Source organism: Syngnathoides biaculeatus, chromosome 6, assembly GCF_019802595.1.
Source record: "Syngnathoides biaculeatus isolate LvHL_M chromosome 6, ASM1980259v1, whole genome shotgun sequence".
Taxonomy (NCBI): domain Eukaryota; kingdom Metazoa; phylum Chordata; class Actinopteri; order Syngnathiformes; family Syngnathidae; genus Syngnathoides; species Syngnathoides biaculeatus.
In genome coordinates, this window is record NC_084645.1 from 22,290,274 (window position 1) to 22,310,230 (window position 19,957).

Consider the following 19,957-nt stretch of genomic DNA (forward strand, 5'->3'; position numbering starts at 1 on the left):
CCTCCTGTCCAGAGATAGCTGGGATAGGCTCCGGCACTCCTTGTGAGGATAAGGCGCGAAGAAAATGGATGGGATGGATGTTGTGGTTATCTGTGTATTTTTTAAATTTAACAATGGTTGATGTTTTTTTTTATGTTGTCATGGATTTGAAATGCCACTGATTTACAAACATTTTGACTTTAACCTGCATTTTTATTTGAGGGCATGCATATTATTTAATACTTTGAAGCAAAATGAAAAATACATGTATGAGTCATAGAATGAAAGACCAAACTGCACTCTCCATTTGTAATATAGTCTCTTCTTAATATTTATTCTTTTTGAGGGGTGGCAGCGAGTTCTGTTTTTTTTTTTACAGCACAATTTGCATAATGTCTCAACACATCCTGTGTACAATCACAAAACCGTTACATTATTGTTGTTTTTTTTTCTTTTATGGGTGGAAAAACAAGACAATTTTACAAGCATATTTCTTTACAGTCAGCATACAGATCAATCTATACATAATGTGTCCGACCGAACATGCAACATCCAAAACATGAAGACACCCCCCCCCCCTGCCCGACCCTCATTTGTGTTGTACAACTACAGACACACATGATTTGTACATTAAATTTATGTCTTTTTATCCCCCCCCCCTCTCCTCGCATGCTCATATTTGGACAAAATAAACATTCACTCTGTAGAAAATAAACACTTTATGTACACTGTCAAATTCACATTCACGCACGCGGATGATTGCACAATCAACAGGCGACGGGACCAACGGTTACCGGGGGAAACAGTCATGAAGAGACATATTTTGCCACGGAAATCATCTTTTCACTTGCTGTACACGAGATTTGGTTGCTCGTGTCACTGTGGTCGGATTGTGCATTGCCATTCGGTGATACTCCCGCATTCACCGTATATGTATAGAATTCTTTTTTTTAAATTTTTTTTTGGTATGTTTTTTTTTTCATTATTTTTGCTACATAGACACAAATGAACGCACGCCACGTCAAACGTTCTAATCGCCACATATTTCGATTCATTCCGGTGCCGGGAGACGCTGAAACGCATGAATGACAAAAAAAAAACAAACAAAAAAAAAAACAATAAAGTGCACGAGCTTCCACATTGGATTCAAATCGATTACAAATGAAATAATTTTTATTTTTTTCCACCCCCCCTCCGGCATTCTTTTTGTTTTAGACCTTATGCTTCAACACACACATTGAGTTACTAAAATCAAAAATCAAATGTTGCATAGAAGTACCTCAAAAGAAGCAGGAACATGGCACGATAAATCAATTCCCAGAAAAACAAAATACTCCTTTACTCTTAGTGTCCTATATTTTTTTAAATTTATATATATATATATATATTTTTGCTGTTAAAGTGACATCTTGTTTTTAATCTTTAATCTTTAATATTTTGTGATATGCTAAACATGTATGTTATTGATTTATTTTTTTACATGACTTGTTGCAGGTTTGACCTGTATTGAAATTAAATATCCGGGCTGTTTTTTTTTTGTTTTGTTTTTTGTTTTTTGTGTCATATTTAGTTTTATTGTTATTTTTTGGGGGGGTCGCAGGCAATGAAGTAGGCTGGTTGACCGTGTTGCACCGGGGGTTTAGACGGGGTCGTACACGCACACACAGATGGAGATCAAGGAACCTTGATGTTGTAGGTAAGTCCGGGCGGCAGGGAGGCGTCGATAAGCGATAAGTCAACACTAGTCATCCTCGCGTGTCGGAACATTCCCCGGGCGCCGCTACAAGCGAACAGTGCAAAATGCTAACTAGCACGTGACCATTTCGGAGGCGCGTCGCCCGCTCGTAAACGTAGCGGGAGGCCGAAGGTCGGGGGACCCGACGGCAACACGGCTAAGAAACGTTTCTTCGATTCTTTTGACGCACGGTCGAGCGGTGGTTAGCAAATCTGGCTAAAAGTAGAGATGCGTTTGATTCCGATGCAGGGCAGCTAGCTAGCTAGCTAGCTTCCCCGAAAAATGCGTGAATGAATTGTTTGCCTGTATGTGACCTGCAATTGCCCAATTTAGCACTTCAAATGTCCCCACCACTGTCCTCTTACATTATAATTGCAAGTGTGCCAAGTCAACATTAGCGCTTATTAGCACAACATACCTCCCGCATGTGCACCGATCTCACTGGATTTAGTAGCCTCTCATTATTTTTATTTTTTTTTTTTACTATAATGATTAGCACTTATTAAAATTATGGGATGATCTGCTCAGAGGTTGCCGGGCGCAGAGCTGACGAGCAGCTTGTGCCAGCTGACCACCCTCTTCCTCATGTCAACCTTGTCCAGCCAGATGTAGGCTTCCCCGATCATGGTCTTCTTCACGAACTTGCCCCCGTTGGACACCAGGAAAAGCTGGGAGGAAAGCGACAACACGGAAATGTCACCATTCAACCGATTGACTGTTTTCGACCGCGTGACTACATCCGGGGCAACCGGCCATGTCGGATGGGTTCACTCTATCGCTTTTGCATACAGACCGGAGTTACACAAATGTCCGTACGACTGTTAAAAGTCACGCATGATGGCTAAAAACTCTTATCGGCGCTCATTCGATGTTGTTTCAAGAAACCAGAATGCGTTTTGATCGACAATATCAACCCATATGCCATGGAGAAACCCAAATGGAGCACACAAATGTGGGCGTCGGTATCCTATCCAGACATCGTCCACTATCTCTTCTTCTCGACAAGCGCTTCTACCGTGGACCGATTAAAGAATTACGAAGGTCTGGAGGCCTACAACCAATTCATCAATGGCTGGGTTCGTCACGCGGCAGTGTCCATCGTCAGCAACCTGTGACTCCACACTGCTAAGGTTAGTCTGCCGCGTGTTTATAGTCAGCATTGTGTTAAATTATGTCGATTATACCAACAAATAAGGAGTAGATTATGATTTTCGTTTTTGTTACCAAGAGGGAGAAAGTTCGACCGGGAAAAGTCCCAAGCGGAGCGTGCACCTCTTTCGCCACTTCCGCGGCTATATTTGTAACTCAACTCACGAAACAGCTAGCGGTGCGGTAAGTCGTATTTTTGCAAACTTTTCGTAATGAAACAGAAATTACAGATTTTGGAGACATGCATTGCATTCACACACGAGTATTGTGGTTGGCTGCTAGAATCGGCTCCGCTAATACGAGACAGCCACAGTTGTCGCCCTTCGGTTGCTAACTGCTCCGTTTTTCTTGCACCGGTTCTTGATCACAGATGGCAGTCGAAAGAAAGACGCTTTACGGTGCCCGCTTCCGTTTGAGCAACCGATAACATAGCAGTGCGCCGCCATTCATACGCCATCCTGAAATGAAACTGCTCAGTTACGTGTGCTTACGCGAATTCACCAAACCAAGATGGCGCCCGCGTTCTAAATCGGAAGGTGTCTATTGAGCTCGTGCACGTGACGACACCGTTTTCACGGCGCCGTATTGCCGGTCAAACAGAGCTGCTCGACATTGTGGGAGACGTTGAACCAGAGTAGAACATTTACAATACCCGAGACCTGTTGCGCTGTTGCTTGTCACAACAGACGAGACAGATATTAAAAATACATCATTCTATGGAATACTATCTGAAAACACCGGAAAATATCGATGGATTTCGGCGATTAAAGGTGATGCATGGTCTCCAACCAAATACTAATCCGACCGAATGTAGCGATCATTTCATTTCATGTAGGAATTATTCTTCCGAGAAGTATTTAAAATGCCAAGTTGGCTCATTTGAGAACAATGCGTATTAGGGAAAAAAAAAAACGTTGTCACAGAGTGGTTTACGGAGGTGTGTGTGTGTGGCTGCAATACGCTTCCGTGTACAGAGGACCCGACTCCCTGTCCTAAATTTTTTTCCCCCAATCCTAGTTAATGAATGCGAGTTTGTGTAAAACCAGGGGTCATTTATTTAAATATTGGTATTTGTATTGAATACCAGCTGAAAAGATCCGGAAAAGGGTAATGTGTGGCCGAACACGCTTCCGTGTTCACGAGCCGTCAAAACCGTCACTATGTGGGATTTATTCCTGATTGAGAACAGATCCACTAACTAAGTGTTCGCATGCGTCCAGACTTTTGTACGCTTTCAAACTTTTCCGTGTAAATCTCGACGACTTACTCACCAGATCCACGTGTAGATCCAGTTGTCCAAGGCAATCGGAAGCGAATTAACACTCCGATTTCTTATCGGCGAAAACCTCGGGTTTGGCAGTAAATACGGTTCCTCTATGCCGAGTTTATCAAATTTAGACGAGCTCTCTTCACATGTTTTTTTGGGGCCGTGGGGGGTAGGGGGCCCTACCTGTATGGAGTGTCCCGTGGGGTTGAGGGGGAAGCGGAAGGTCTCGTTGAACGAAGGCTCCCGGTCGTGCCGGCAGACTCTAGTCTTCTTCTTGATGATCCTCTTCTGAGTGGCCACGTTGACGACGTACAGTTTCACGTACAAGTCTGACGACGGGTCGCCGAGGAAAATGTGTGAAACTCCTATTTAACATCCATGAGCAAATACATAAATAACCCGGGCCTCACCTGGCAGGTGGTCTGGACTTTTGAACTTGTAAGTGATGTTCCTGCACTGCAGGATCTCCAGGACCAACTGATCCCCGTCGGTCTTCACCTCCTTCTTCAAGGCCACTTTGATCTCGCCCATCACTTGGGTCTTACCCCCTATAACAAAGAACTACGATCACCATTGCGCATTTAGTCCAGATTTATGCATCCTCCCTTGCACGTGGTGAAGCAGCATGTGGCTCAGGTTTATATGTTTTAAAATGATGTATTGTTATTACAAGATGATCTTGCTCTCATTTTTTTTTTTTTACATAATAGTAGAATTCAAATAGGGGTGTGCAGACATTTTATACATCCACTGGATGTAACGTTAATTTTAGTCGTGGCTGACAAAAGACTGGATAGCTCATTGGCCACCAAAGCTGAAGTCGCCGAAAGCAGCTATCCGCCATCTTGATACTCCCAAAACAACCATGCCGACCACTTTCGTGGCTGTCAGAAAACATTCCACACGTAAATTAGAAAGATTTACGTTGACACTGTTAAAGTTTGTTTGTAAAGGTTTTCATTTTTAATTTTCTGATGAGCTTAATTCACTTGAACAAAGTTGTTATTGTTCACTGTTCACTCTCTGTATCACCTTTATAGGCCGATGGTTTTTGCAAAAAAGCGATGAAGATATTTTCCCAAATTTAATCAGTGGATAAGCAAGAAAACACATTTCCTGTGAAATTTTATTTGATTAATTTCATCATACGGAACCCTGAGAATTGAATTTGATTTTCAAATGCGAGGAAACGTTTAAATTCCTTGTCTGAAATAAGACGTCGCAGAGACGACAAATGAACGATGCTATTAGCATGAATTTTCCCATTACGAGTCCTTTTTTCCAAGTATATATCAAACCGATTGACTTAAAATGTCATGTTTTTATGACAAAAAATGCTTAGTTTTTTGCTATGTTGTGATGATAGTGCTTCACAGCGTATTTTGGGAAAAGTTAACGTGTCACGGAAATCGGACCCCAGGTAAGGTTTCTTGATAGTCACGGTGTTCTTTACTTTGCACTTTGGCTTTTTTGGCTTACCAAGTCCAATTAAAAATCCTTCATGTTACCAGAACTGAAAAAATGTCAAGCTCACACGACCAGTTTTAATTCTACATGCCAAATTTTGAGGAAAAACCGCGCCATAATCCAACCTGCAAGCCACGTCTTCCACAGGTTTTGGGAGTACCAAGATTGCGGCCAACTGGCTTCAACCAATCGACACACCGCTAGATATGGATGCGCTATCCAGTTGTTGTTTTTTTTAAATATCATATGTTGCTGAAGGTTGAGTGCTTCTCTGAGTGGCCACTAGGGGAAAACACACACTGGAAGAAGAAAATATGTACCCCGGTTTGAAGACCTTGACTTCATTTCTTTCGCGTTTTAAACAAAGATGATAACTGTTTTAAATCCCATCCATCCATCCATCCATCCATTTTGTTTGCCGCTTATCCTCACGAGGGTCGCAGTGAGTGCTGGAGCCTATCCCTGCTGTCAACGGGCAGGAGGCGGGGTACACCCTGAACTGGTCGCCAGCCAGGGAGTTATTTTTGTGTGAATGTTTGTCTTGTTTTCATTTTATGTTTTATGAGGATTAATAAAACGTACTCTGATTTCTATTTGAATCACGGTAACAGATGGCGGTCACTTGCCTTCGTTCTCCGGCGTCCCCATGTGGTTTTTATCCGTTCCGTTGGGAATGGTCGTACCGCTGCGGCAAACAGGGCGCAGGTTGCATCGGGCCGTGTCGAGCAAAACCGACATTTATTCATCATTATTATTATGATTATTATTTTAAAATGGATTCACTTACATCCGAGGCACTTGAAATATGGCGCTGTCCACGCCGGTTCCTCCACCCTCACCCCCGTCCAGACCGCCCCCGTAGACGTCGCCCACCAGGCTGGGGGCCGACAGCACCACCGGCCCTGAGACGTCGCCCAGCCGGTGACCCGGTCCTGTCGTAGAGATAGAGAGAGCGAGGGAGAGAGAGAGAGAGAGAGAGAGAGAGAGAGAGAGAGAGAGAGAGATGAGAGAGAGAGAGATAGAGAGAGAGAGAGAGAGAGGAGAGAGAGGAGAGAGAGGAGAGAGAGAGAGAGATGAGAGAGAGAGAGAGATAGATAGATAGATAGATAGATAGATAGATAGATAGATAGATAGATAGATAGATAGATAGATAGATAGAAGATAGATAGATAGATAGATAGATAGATAGATAGATAGAAGATAGATAGATAGATAGATAGATAGATAGATAGATAGATAGATGGATATTATTGGCCACAATATTAGGTACACCAACCGCAATTGGAGTCGTGCCAGTATAATCGTGTATAACATTGGCACATTTCCATTTATGATATGGTAACAATATTAAGTTTTGTTGCATTCTTGAGTCATATTTTTCTATTATGACCGATTTCTACTATTTTAGTTGCCTGTAATGTAGTTTAAACAGATGTCGATCAAAAGTGTGTTTACAGACCAGAGTTGTTACTTCTTGAATACATTTTGTTTATATTTATATGCAGTATAAGATTTGAACTGTCATTGTCACCTGTATTGTCTTTTTCTTTATTCTTTCTATTTCATTTTGGGGGAAAAAAATGCAAATTTTGAGTTTGCTATCAACTTAAGAAGTAAATGTTTGATGGATGGATAGACGTAATTTTATTACAAATTATTTTATTACTAATTATCTATTCATTGGGCATTGATTATTTTTTAGTAGTTTTTATATTAGTTCTTTTTAAATAGGGCAGGTGTACCTAATATTCTGGCAGAGAATGTTTTACAAGCACGGCCAAAAATACTTCAATGTCATCCCTAAATTCATTTTTAAGCAGTGCCACAATGCACCGAGAGCATATGCACATTTGCAGCTGGATTATAACAAAAAATTCTAATTATTCATGTTTATACGATGGCAATTATTCACACAATTTCCGAGAAGCGTATATGAGTGTTTTAAACCTTTTTTTTGTGAGTAATTTTTAGGATTATATCGATTATCGTTGTCAAATGTTGCCTCACCTTCGCCTCTCTCTCTCTTTGCTCTGATTGGTGGATGAGGCTCGCAATGACGCCGTTTCCTGCTTTGACCACCAATTGTCGAGGGCAGTGGGGGTCAAGGGGGGGGGGCGGGGGCAGGGGGGGGCGGGGGGGCTGTATCCATGTGCCATATGTGTGTGTGCGTGGGTGTTGTCTGTTAGCGGTGCATTCACATGGCAAACATGCAAAGTTCCAGGAGAGCTGCGACATCATGCTTCAATATTTGAGAAGACGCTACAAAAATGTATTTTTTGTTTATTTTCGTTTAAATTATGGATTCGCTATTTTTTTTTTTTTTTTTTTTTTGTCAAATTGAATAAATTGAGGGACTGCCATCCCACATTGGTTTCAGGGTTTTGAAGAAACCATATGATCGGGATGGGCACATGCACAGACGCTGTTATTGTTAATAAAGGTTAGTGTTTTATTACATCAGTTAGATGTTTTATGTATTTTTTTATTTAGCAATTTTGAATCCAGGAAAAAAAGCAGATGATTTTATTAAGTGTACTTTATTTTAGCATCCATCTATATTAGCGGCCCTTCTCCTTCAGTTGACATTTTAGTTTACAGTGAAACCCTGTCATAATAATAATATAATAATAGAATAAAAAGAGTTACCGACGACCAGATAACAAGATTTGTAATTGCCTATTAATGCCACTAGATGGCGGAAAAACCAAACTCAATGGAATACCTGGAAAGTGGCCTTCTGATCGCGCCATTGATCGGCAAGTTAGCTTCCGGTTAGCTTTCTGCTAAATTCACAACAAAATCTCAGACAAACTAATAGATAACGCCAGAATGCGGCGCTTTGAGGTCATATTTGGAAAAATATGTCATTTTTGAACAAGAACATGAACAAGGAGAGCCAATCACAATCTTTAGAAAAAGGAATTAATCTCATTAAAAAAAAAGGGACCGTTTTTGCCTCTTTTTTTTTTTTAATGTGACTAAAATTATAATTCTGGAAATTTCCCAAGATCAATTGGAATTTAACTATACAGTTTCTTCTGGTAATATAAAATGCAACTGCGTACATTTTGTAGTAAAATCATTCCATTTGATTGGCTACTCTGTACATTAGACAGAGCTATGGAGTGATGAAATGAGGTTCCGCCCTTCAGTAGAAAGATGCCAGCAAATGGCACTGAAGCTAAATTACAAGGCAAGGTTCTGATATGACCCACAAATATGCAGAGGTTCACTGTAAAAACAAACAAGTTGAAAACGTCATGGTAGAGGTTTTAAAGTTAGCCGCATGCACGAGTGGGGACGGGAAAAAAAAGGGGGGGAGGAAGCGTGTCAGAGTTAAGTGCATCAAGGGTAGGGAAGGGATTTACTTGGTTGCAGGCGGGACTGTTGCACGGCCGCCTCGGCGGCGGCGATGGCTATCCCGGCGTCCTCCAGGTGGGCCTGAGTGACGCTGCTCTTGCTTTGGCTCCGCGACGGCCCGTGCGAGCGGAGCTGGCCGTCTGAGGAGGACTTGGAGCTGCCCGGGCTGCTGTGGGACTTTTCCAGAGGCGACGTTTGCAAATCTGTCGGGATATCGTTTTGGATTAAATGCATTCTTCAAACTTCAATTCGGTCCACTAACTTTTTTTTTTTTTTTGTTCATACTTTGACACCTTTAAAAAAAAAAAAAAAAAATAGTTTTAATTTAGCATTTTGCTCACCTGTTTTGAACTTCGTATTTAGCTGTGGCGTTGACGTAACTATAAATTGGCAATACCGTAATTCCTGGTTATAAAACTCACCCGGTACATTTGTAAAGGAAATATCGTTTGGTACATACATCGGCCGCAGCAGTGTAAAAGAAACACGACATATTTACAAAGAAAGACTGTACGCAGAGGGTTTAACGCTAGCCCCACTGCGCTAATGCTAGCACGGCAATGCTAACACTAGCACCGCTGCACTAACGTGTCTAGTTAAAAAAAAAAAAAAAAACATACTGGTAAAAATCATTGAGACGCGGCAGTAACAGGCCAGCGCAGGGCTAACAGGTAAAAGTCACTTCCTTGGCACATATATTCCACCGGTCTCACTCTTGCCTTTTCTGCTCGCATGTCCCCTTGCGACAGTTAGAAAAAAAAATGCACAAATTAGCCGCTTTACCGCATAAACCGCAGGGTTGAAATCGTGAGAAAAAAGTCACGGTTTATAGATCGGAAATTACGGTGCATATATGGTGTGTGTGCGACCGTTTGTCTCGATCTGCCCTGCAATTGGCTGTCAACCAGTTCAAGGTGTTCCCCCGCCTCTTGCTCGTTGACAGCTGGGATAGGCTCCAACACTCCTGTGACCCTTGTGAGAATAAGCGGCACTCACAATCAATTTTAAAAATTTAGAGTGTCCAATTAATTTGACGTGTTTTTGAGAGCAGCCGGAGAAAACCCATCCAGGCACGGGGAGAACATGCCAACTCAACGCAGGGAGGACTGGGATTGAACCCGGGGCCTCAGAACTGTGAGGCCAACACTTTACAGCTGCTCCACCGTTCCGCCTGTACTGTATTTTATTTTATTTTTTTTTAAGTTTTCGTGATGTTAATTCACTATTGATTGTGAAACTGCTCCAGATGTATGCAGTTCTGTTTTTGTGTAGTATTTCCACAGTAAACGAGTGACCCAGTACGGGAGTTTTTCTTGTGGTACGCCAAGCGTTGTCCTGACCTTTGGATGGATCAGGGAAGATTCCATGGCTTCTGCTCTTGATCACAGAGTTAATGGGTGAATCGTAGCTCCCTTCTCCCTGCTCCGTCCCTTGTCCCAAACCGTGCCCGGTCCCGGGCCCCGACTGGTGGTCTTGGTTACCGTGCCCCTGCCCGGCTCCAGACCCGGGCGGCCCCTGGACCCCGTGGTGGGCTCGGCTGTGCTCGATGCTCTCGCTCTGCTCTTTAAGCGGCAACCAACGAGGTGTGTTGTCCAACTGGGCTGTGTTGGACAAGTCGATCAAGACCTGAGGGTGAAAACAAAGATGGATGAGCCCGGGAGGACTCGTCGGGTTCATTTGAAGACCGAGGCTTTGGCTCACTTCTCCGAGGAAGTCATTGGATGAGGATCTGTCGTAGTCCCAGACTGTCACCTCCAGCGTCTTTTTCTTCAGCTACATCCAAAGAGGAGAGACGGCAGACAACGTTAGCAAGGTGGCTTGCCTGAACTTTAACTCAAACGATTCGTGACGTAATGACTAAAAGTGTTCAGTCGTGTTTTTATGCAGATCTGGTTGCGTTTCTTCTTCTTTGATTTCGTGAGATCAGGTAGATTTCGAGATTGGCTGCGGAACAGAATCTTTACAATGCTTGTGTAGTGCTCTGTGATTATCGGAGCTCGCTGTCATGAGCAAGAATTGACCACGGCCGAGAGGCGTTCACTGCCACCAGGAATCTCCACCACTGAGAGAAAGTGTAGTGTGAGCTATCCTCGTCACAGCTATTCTATGCCACCATAGTTTAGTCCTGCCTTAGTTCATGTTTCCAAGTTTGGCTCCTAGTCATCAGACCTTGCCGCATGTCTTTTGGATCCCGCCTAGCCTAGCGTTGTTGTGCCTCTGCCTTCTAGGACTACTTATGACCTCAGTTTTGAATCAAACTACGCCTAACATCATGCCCTCGTCTCGGAGTCCTGCATTTGGGTCCAGCCCCGCATCATTTGTTCATGACACACACTAAAAATCCATCCATTTTCTTTGCCGCCTATCCTCACGACTGTCGCGGGGAGTGCTGGAGCCTATCCCAGCTGTCACTGGGCAGGAGGCGGGGTACACCCTGCACTGGTTGCCAGCTAAACGCAGGGCACATGGAGAAAAACAGCCGCACTCACAATCACACCTATGGGCAATTTAGAGTGTCCAATTACTGTTGCATCTTTTGGGGATGAGGGAGGGAACCAAAGTGACCGGAGAAAACCCACGCAGGCACAGAACTTGCAAAATCCACACAGGTCGGGGCCAGGATCGAACCCGGGTCCTCTGAACTCATACGAGCAAAACTGTTAACTGTCAGAAATGTTTTATCTTCATGAGTGGGGTCTGGAGTTCCCCCCCAAAAAATCTCGTGTGCACCAGGTCTACGACAAGTCACAGTAATTAAAAATGAAATATACGCACACACACTAACAAGCATCTTCAAGCAAACTATTATGATCTACATTCTCTATAAAACACCGTGAAGTAATTTTAGGCGTCAACGGGCCGTTAAAGTATGTGCGATAGAAACCTTTGCAATTGACTTGAGTTGTGGGAGTGCCGGCAAAGGGCTGCACAGGGACCCTGAAACGACCCTCAGGACGAGTTAAAAGGACACAATGGCGAAAGGAATACCTAACGACTCGGTGGGAAGTGGCCCTCAGCACTCGTAACACAGTCCAAAACATCCAATCTTCAGTGTTGCTTTTTTTGTCCAGACGTGTGCTCGAGTTCTGAGGCCGCATTGGTTTGGTAAACCAGCGGTCCTGAGTTCGTATCTCGCTGGGGCCTCCACTCCCCAAGACGGGCTGCGTCAGGAAGGGCATCCGGCGTAAAAACCGTGCCAAACAAATAGGAGCGTTCATCTGAGATGTTACGCTGTGGAGACGCCGAAAGAAACTACGACTGCGTGTTCCTTAGCACGTACGAGCAAAATGCCGGAGTGAGTTCCTTTCACCTGACAATGTCATCGGTAGACTATTTGAGAAATGTGTAATTGTGTGTTGGTCTTTTCAGTGCATTTGTACGGAAGCGTATTGCTGCCACACCCCAAAAAAATGGTCGCGTTTCACTTGAAACTTTTCACATAATTACCATACTTTGTCACATACGTTTCACATAATTATGTGATACGTTTCACATAATTATGTGAAATTTATCACATAATAATTATTAAGAAGAAACACAACCAGATCTGTGATACGTTTCACGTATTTATGTGATAAGTTTCACATAATTATGTGAAACGTTTCATATAATTATGTGAAACGTATCACACAATTACCTTTCCTTATCACATACACTTCACGTAATTATGTAATAGGTTAACGTTTCATATAATTTTATATATATATATATATATATATAAACTATATATATAATTATATAAACTATATATAATATATATATTTTACATAATTATGTGAAACGTATCACATAATTACCATAACTTTTCAGAGAAATTTCACGTAATTATGTGACAAGTTTCATATAATTATGTGAAACTTATCACATAATTACCATAACTTATCACATACGTTTCACATAATTATGTGATAAGTTTCACATATTTATGTGATATGTTTCACATAATTATGTGATAAGTTTCACATAATTTTGTGAAACGCGACCTTTTTTTTTTTTTATGGGTGTGGCAGTAATACACTTGCGTATAATTGTTTGAGCACCTGTTCCAAGTGGATGTTCTTGTAGATGACCGTCTGGTTCCATTCCGGGTTCATGGTCTTCTGGGCGTACTTGGTCCTTCTCTTGTTATCCACACTGCAGTGTTATGACAGCACATCAAAAAAAAAAAAGAACTTTTATCGCCACCTCCCCATCTTGTTGGCGGACTGCACAGTATTCCAAAGCACGTGATCGGAAAGGTGGAAGATGCTTTTTCAATGTGGTTGATTGAAAAATCATGGTTCGCAAGAAATGAAAATAGAAAGGCTGCCATCAATACTTCTACAAAAGCGACGGAGATTTGAAGGTGAGAGGCAAGGAGAAGAAGCAGCCATGATACATCTGGAGTTAGCACTACTGAACAGAGCAGACAACTGGACACACAAAGAACGAAAAGGATGGGAAACGAATCACAGAATTTGGAGGCAGGGCGGGATCGGGGTCGGGGTCGGGGTGGGCGTTTCGGGTGGGGAACAACAACCGAAAGCAAAGATCAGCACCACACTACCTTGCATTCTGGACAACCATGACTTGGCTGAGGGAGTCCAGAAGAGGAAGAGGAGGGCAGATTTTCACAAACAAGAAAGCCAAAAAAAAAAAAAAAAAAAAATCAAAAACAAAACAGAAAAAAAAAAAAACAGTCAGAGACGCCCGACGAGCTCAAAGAAAAGGCAGTCAGAAGGATAGCGAGCCGAGCCGAGCCGAGCCGAGCCGAGCCGAGCCGTACTCTCGACCGGCTCAAACCCGTGTACAAACACACAAAGGGTTTTTCAAATATAAGCACATTTTACTACTTTCGACATCGGTGTTGGACAAATGCACAAAGGCGAGCTCAGCTAGAGTGTTGGTGTTTAATAAAAATGTCTCACCTAAAAACTGATACAGTTAGCGAGACTAATGGCTGCATTGATCGCCGGGCTATTTCCAAGCTCTCGCGGAGAGAGCAGAGAAACAACAACAACAACGGCGTCACGTCTGCAGTGGGGGGAGTAGTGACTTTATCCTCTGCGCAATTTGGGAGTTCGCTCACTTGGGAAGAAATGAACAATTTCTAGATTTTTCCAAACGGTTACTTATTGAATTTGGTAGCATCTATAAGCAATAGAGACGCAACTAACCAAAAAATTTGGGTTATTGCGCTTTGGGGTTACATTTTAAGGTGGATTTAAAATGCAATACAACCTTTACAGTTGAACTTAAAGGTCCACTGTCATGAAATTTATGATTTTTAGTATGTTATTAATGAAAAAAAAAACAACAGCCTGTATGGACCCAGCTGTTTTTTCACCACGGAACATGATTTTGACGTGTATGGATTTTTGTAACTCCCGGCATGAAAATCCTCTCGAGGGATTTGTTTTGGAGAAGAAGCAGGAAGTGACGTACAGGGCAGTAGCGCACTCAAGCGGTCCCGTATTTTTCTACTAGCTTTACCTGCTGGAAGGTAGCTCGTTGTTCCTTCGTGTTATCCAAATCGTTGTATTGCTGGATATGGTTTGAACACTCGGGAGGGTGGATTCGCTCTTCATACTTTTCCAAAAGACCCGGTTCGTCGTGAAAAATGGATTGCACGGGTGCGAAGGACGAGAGCTTTGTGGGTTCCAAATGACAGGTAGGTGTGTATGCAGCTAGTAAAAAAGAAACAATAGTTGGGGGGGCGTAATCCGTACGTCGGGGGTGCTAAATGTGTCGATGTGCACATCGGAAGGCTCCCGTGAAGCAGCCGCTAAAGGAGGCCTTGTGAATCGCCACTGGCCTTGTCGACAAGGCCGAGCCGGGCAGGGTGGCTTGTCGAGGCTGGGCCGCGGTGGCTCATATCCGCCGCAGAAGTGGATCGGACAGGGAGGCGGTTTAGCCGCGGTGGTGTCGTCGCTCGGGGGCGGCGTTGTTTTTATCGCTGCCGTGCGGAGGTGGATCGGGCGGGGAGGCGGTTTGGCCGTGATCCGCATATCATCTAAATATGGTTCCAAACAATAGGGTAATATTGCCCCGGTAACTTCTCTGGGTTGTGAGATGTTCTCGCTTTCGAAAAGAGCTTCCGTGTCAAAAGGGGCGTGTCCCATAGTAGTGGCCACAGCGTGTTTTTTCAATGGCGAATGTCCGGCGCGACATCACGGACAGGAAATACACCCAATATGGCGACCACTTGGATGTCGAATGAGACTTCTGCAACTATGCGCATGGATGAAATGCTCTCCGCTCATTTTTATTTATTTCGTATGGACATCGAAATGAATAATGTATTTTTCCGTGACAATATCTATTTTAGGATGCTTATGGGGATGGAGGACACTTGTGCTTTAATTTGTCCTTTAAACATTTTAACGCACGTGACGGGCTGTTAAATATTCCTACAAGTTGCCGTTTGACCAAATGAAAAAAAAAAAGAGTTTGATCCATCTAAATTTCCAAAGATGTCCACGTTGGTACCTTCCCGACTTTTCCATTCTTTTCTGTCGCATCATTTGTCGAATGAACTGATGTGAACCCTCGGCAGAGCGAGGCTGGATTAACTCCACTCGCGCACCGAGATGAGATTTCCTTTCCGGGGGAATTTCTCCCCTCATTGTTTGGATCGTCCTTCCCGGAGAAGGAGTCGGCTTCTTGGAATTGTGTCCTGAGCAATTATAAAATGAAAGGATTGAACGTCTTGTGCTGTTCTTTATCATTTGGACGTTGAGGTCATCTTGATTTTAGTGTGTGGTACAATACACTTTTCTTACCATTTATGAATACACTTCCACTTTTGCGCAGAGTGGCTCAATTGTCTTTTCAAAACAGCATTTTAAATTTTTGTCAAATTATCAATTTGTAGGGTGGTCTGACAGACAGTCGACACGCACATTCGGGAAGGTTCCCCTTATAGGGGTGAGCGGGGGAGGTTTTTCATGCTTTTGCTAAAAACGACTCGAGTCGCGCTGGATTGTTAGCACAACTGTTTATCATTGCACAGTAAGTATAAAGATTAATAGCGCTTGAAGTCATTCGGTGGATTGCGCACAACTGCATGCCGCACGGGCAACAGAATTCTGAACTCCAATAATTATTTCACGCAATAAAAGCTTTGATTTTCATCCAGTTTTTCACTTTTTGTCAATATTTCCCCCAACTGCACGTACAGAAAAAGACGTTACCGTAATTTCCGGCTTATAAACCCCGACACATCTGATATGTGATTTTTATGCATCAGAAAAAAAGACTTTTCTATTTTTGTTTAAAAATGTCCCTCTTTTGTCCTACCGAGTAATTTTTATTTATTAACTGAGTACCGTAATTTCTGGCCTATGAGCCACGCTTTCAACCTGTTAGCGCTGTGCTAGCGTGTTACTGCCGTGTCGCAATTATTCTTACCAGTATGTTTTTTTTTACCGTCCCTGATGGTATGGCGGTAGCGTTAGCATTAGCGCGGCGGCGCTAGAGTTAGCATTAGCATTAGCAGGGCAGCGCTAGCTTTAAATTCTCTGTGTACCGTCGTTCTTAGTAAATATCTCGTGTTCAATGTGGGTTTCAATGCGAGCACTTGCGGCTTTTACACAGCTGCGGCGTACGTGTGTACCAAACGGTATTTCCTTTACAAATGTACTGGGTGAGGCTTATAACCAGGTGCGCTCTGTAGGCCGGGAATTACGGTAATTTGACTTTCTACTAATAACAGCACAAAAAAAGTTTTCCGGGAACATACGCAGTCTAATAATTACACACAGTTCCGTTTCCAAAAAGGCAAATATGGAGACAAAAGTCAGGACGAGCACGCACACAAAAGGCGGAAGGAAGGCAGACGTGGAGCAGACATGACTAGTTGCTCACAGATGCTCACCCTCTCCCCGGCAGCAGGTAGACCTTGACGAAAGGGTCCGAGTAGCCGTCGCTGTCCCTCGGCGCCAGGTTCCTGGCCTGGAGCACGTGCACAATCAGGTTCCCTACGTTCCTGTCGTAGTTGATCTGGAGCTAAACACATGTATAAAAAGTTTTATTTGACTAATAATATCCTCAACTGTCTTTCTCCTCTAGCAGCTATATTGTCTACGTCTAAAAGTATTTCCACTAATGTTGTCTTCTCCTACCTTTTTAACTCTGTCGTCTTACAGCAACTTTTGTCTTCTACTAGTTTTCGCCTCAACTGGCTTTGTCTTAGCGTTAGGCTAGCAAGGTTAGGGTAAGCCGCTAACCCTAACCTCGCTAGTATTTCTCTTTGTCCACAATTAGCTTTTTCCTCAACTAATTTCATCTGCGACTAGTTTTCTCTCCACCAGTTTGTCCTCTAAAGCCTTAGTCCTGTACTAGCTTTGTCTTCTGCTAATTTTAACCAGCGCTAGTTTTGTCCAAGTTTTTTCTGTCCTAGTTTCATTCCAGTCTGCGGTGCAAATCCATTCCGATTCGATCGTAGACCCTGCCTCTGCCAATCTGCGCAGCTATTTATTCTACCAATGAGGTAGTTAATCGAGTAAAACCGTAATCTGAGAGGTGCCGCTAACTTCATCCGGGATTCTGCTAATCCTATTTGAGGTGTGAGTTTAAGCGATTATTATCGCTTTAGAAGAGGAGGCTGCGTTTTCTACCTGAATCTCTCCAGTTATGGGATGTGACATCCTGATCATGTCAGTTGGCTGAAAAGGAAAGAGAAAGGGAAGTTGTGTTTTGAGTTTGTCAAATAATAAGCAACGCATACAGTATTTCATCTATGACAGGGGTGCTCAATGCGTACCTTTCGCTCACCACGCATTTGCAAGCAACAACAGTACAGGACAACACGCTTTTTTAAGCCCTCGCTTAAGAAATCTTATCAAACGTGTTCATGGAAAATGCGACACTGACATTCCGCCGTAAAGCAAGCTGAGACTGAGAAAAGTGAACGAACTAAAATCCCGATTGGCCGCACGGCAGTCACTCACTTTTCGCGCGATATCGCGCAACAGCCAAAACGGTCGATCGCGAGAGGCTGGTTGCTTGAAAAGTAGATCTTGTGGTTAAAAAACAAACAAACAAAAAAAGTCTGGCCACCCCTGATCTATGATAGCAATGATGAAACCTGGGGAATGGCAAACATTTTGTCCGTACTCAACATAAACGTCATAGCAAGGCAGCACCGACTGCCGGAGACAGATTCCCTGTGTGTTGTTTCGTACTTGGCCGTTAAAGCTGATTCTGATTCTGTGCGCGTGTGTTCTTGCGGACCTCCAGCGAGGGTCACACCGCACGAGACCGCTTTCACTTGTTCTCACATCACTGGCCTGTCATTGGCTGATGTAAAGCATAATAACGTTTGACCTTCTTCCCCGACGTGGAAGGTTTGGGCGGCGTCACGCTAATGGAATCAAAACGGCCGAGGTGACCGGAGGATCGTGCGTGAAACGGGCCCCAGCGACCGCCGTCTGGACTCTGGATTCGGGGGCAAAAGGGGGTGCAGTTCTAGTAACTACTGCCATACGACAACTACTACGACTAATTATTACATTATAGTAAATAATCATATAATAACAACAATAGTAATATTATTATAATTATGGAAATGCTGATTTTAATAATAGCTGATTATGAGTATTATTTATACTATGTTATTAATGATGCACAATCAGTACTCTGTATTAAATACAAAAGATGCTAAATAGATACAAGATGCAATACACGAAAATACAAAAGATATTATGTATTACTGTGGCTTGAAAACATTAGGACATGTATTCCTATTGTATTTTACCAAAATTTGAATGATTATTGCAAATATTATTATTTATTGTTAGTATTATGAATATATTTTTATATAATCTTATATCATTATTATTATTTATGATTATAACATATTTGAGAAATTCGTTACTGCTATTATAATTAAATATTAATATAATAAAAATATAATAACAACTATGTGAATGTCATTTGTAATAATAAATGTGACTATAAAAACAACTACTATTAACAATAATACTAATAATACCATTTCCATTGTTTTAATTCACATGACATCAATGTAAAAGACGTACTGTACAAACCATATTGAAATTGTCGCGACCCACCAAACCTGGTTTTGATTTTGTGATGCTCAAAAATGTAATTTCATCTTCCGTCCCATTACCTTGTGTCGCTGTTTCTTATTGACGGCCGGCGACGCGGGCCGGCCGGGGCTGGGCACCCCGCTGGAGGCCGCCGACCCGGCGCCCGAATGGAGCAGGGCCGAGCGCTCCAGCGCCGACAGCACGCTCAGACCCGCGGGCCCTCCGAGACCTACGCCCGTCCCGCCCGGCGCCTGTTGCTGGGAGACCTTGTGCAGTTCTGCGGCCAGCTGCTTGGGATCCACGCCGGGAGAACGCTGGCCTCCTACTGGACCAAACAGTAACGTGGTCACACCTGAAACGGTGTACCAAACATGCACCCAAATCTGTTGCACGTACCAGCTTTGAGCTGGATGGTGTGGTGCTCCAGAACTTGCGGGTGCTCGGGGTCAGACAGCATGTTAAGGTCGCTGTTTGGATCCGTACATTTGGAAAATAAAAAAAAATCAGTTAGAGTGGTCAAGTGACGGGGGCGTCGAGTGACAACAGACGGGTGAGCACGCAGGGGAAAGCAGCTGTGGACATGTGCAAAGTGGACCTTTTCAAGAGGAATTCTGGGAACTTTGAAACTTGGAACAAAATTAAATGTTGCCTCATGAGGGAATTTAAAACCAGCTGGGGAAAAACAAGTATAGTGTCGCTTGATCTGTGTGGTCTTTACAAGTCTTTCAAGTTACCGCCTACAAGCCGCGACTTTTTTCACAAGCTTTCGACCATGCGGTTTATGCGGTGATGCGGCTAATTTGTGCATTTTTCCTAACGGCCGCAAGGGGGCACTCGAGTGGAAAAAGTAAGATTGAGACCGATGGAATATGTGTGCCGAGGAAGTGACTTTTACCGGCCCTGTCAGCGCTGCGCTAGCGTGTTGCTGCTGTGTTACTGGTGCGTCTCAGTGATATTTACCGGTAAGTT

General features: G+C 43.3%; 1 protein-coding gene across 3 annotated transcripts in view; it reads right to left on the reverse strand.

Annotated features, from left to right (window-relative positions):
- Positions 1-328: 328 nt before the first annotated feature.
- Positions 329-19,957, reverse strand: part of pclob (piccolo presynaptic cytomatrix protein b) — a 43,836-nt gene continuing 24,207 nt past the window's right edge. For 2 of the 3 annotated variants that reach the window (XM_061822742.1, XM_061822741.1), the window contains 14 exons: positions 19,385-19,455; positions 19,069-19,313; positions 17,555-17,602; positions 16,813-16,943; positions 13,504-13,530; positions 12,998-13,091; positions 10,659-10,730; positions 10,298-10,583; positions 8,966-9,160; positions 6,385-6,529; positions 6,224-6,282; positions 4,541-4,678; positions 4,314-4,459; positions 329-2,382 (listed from right to left, as the gene is read on the reverse strand). In XM_061822742.1, the coding sequence (XP_061678726.1) occupies positions 2,239-2,382; positions 4,314-4,459; positions 4,541-4,678; positions 6,224-6,282; positions 6,385-6,529; positions 8,966-9,160; positions 10,298-10,583; positions 10,659-10,730; positions 12,998-13,091; positions 13,504-13,530; positions 16,813-16,943; positions 17,555-17,602; positions 19,069-19,313; positions 19,385-19,455 (1,801 nt within the window). In that variant the 3' untranslated portion in view covers positions 329-2,238. The remainder of the gene's footprint in view (positions 2,383-4,313; positions 4,460-4,540; positions 4,679-6,223; positions 6,283-6,384; positions 6,530-8,965; positions 9,161-10,297; positions 10,584-10,658; positions 10,731-12,997; positions 13,092-13,503; positions 13,531-16,812; positions 16,944-17,554; positions 17,603-19,068; positions 19,314-19,384; positions 19,456-19,957) is intronic. The other variant, XM_061822743.1, reaches the window with a different exon arrangement.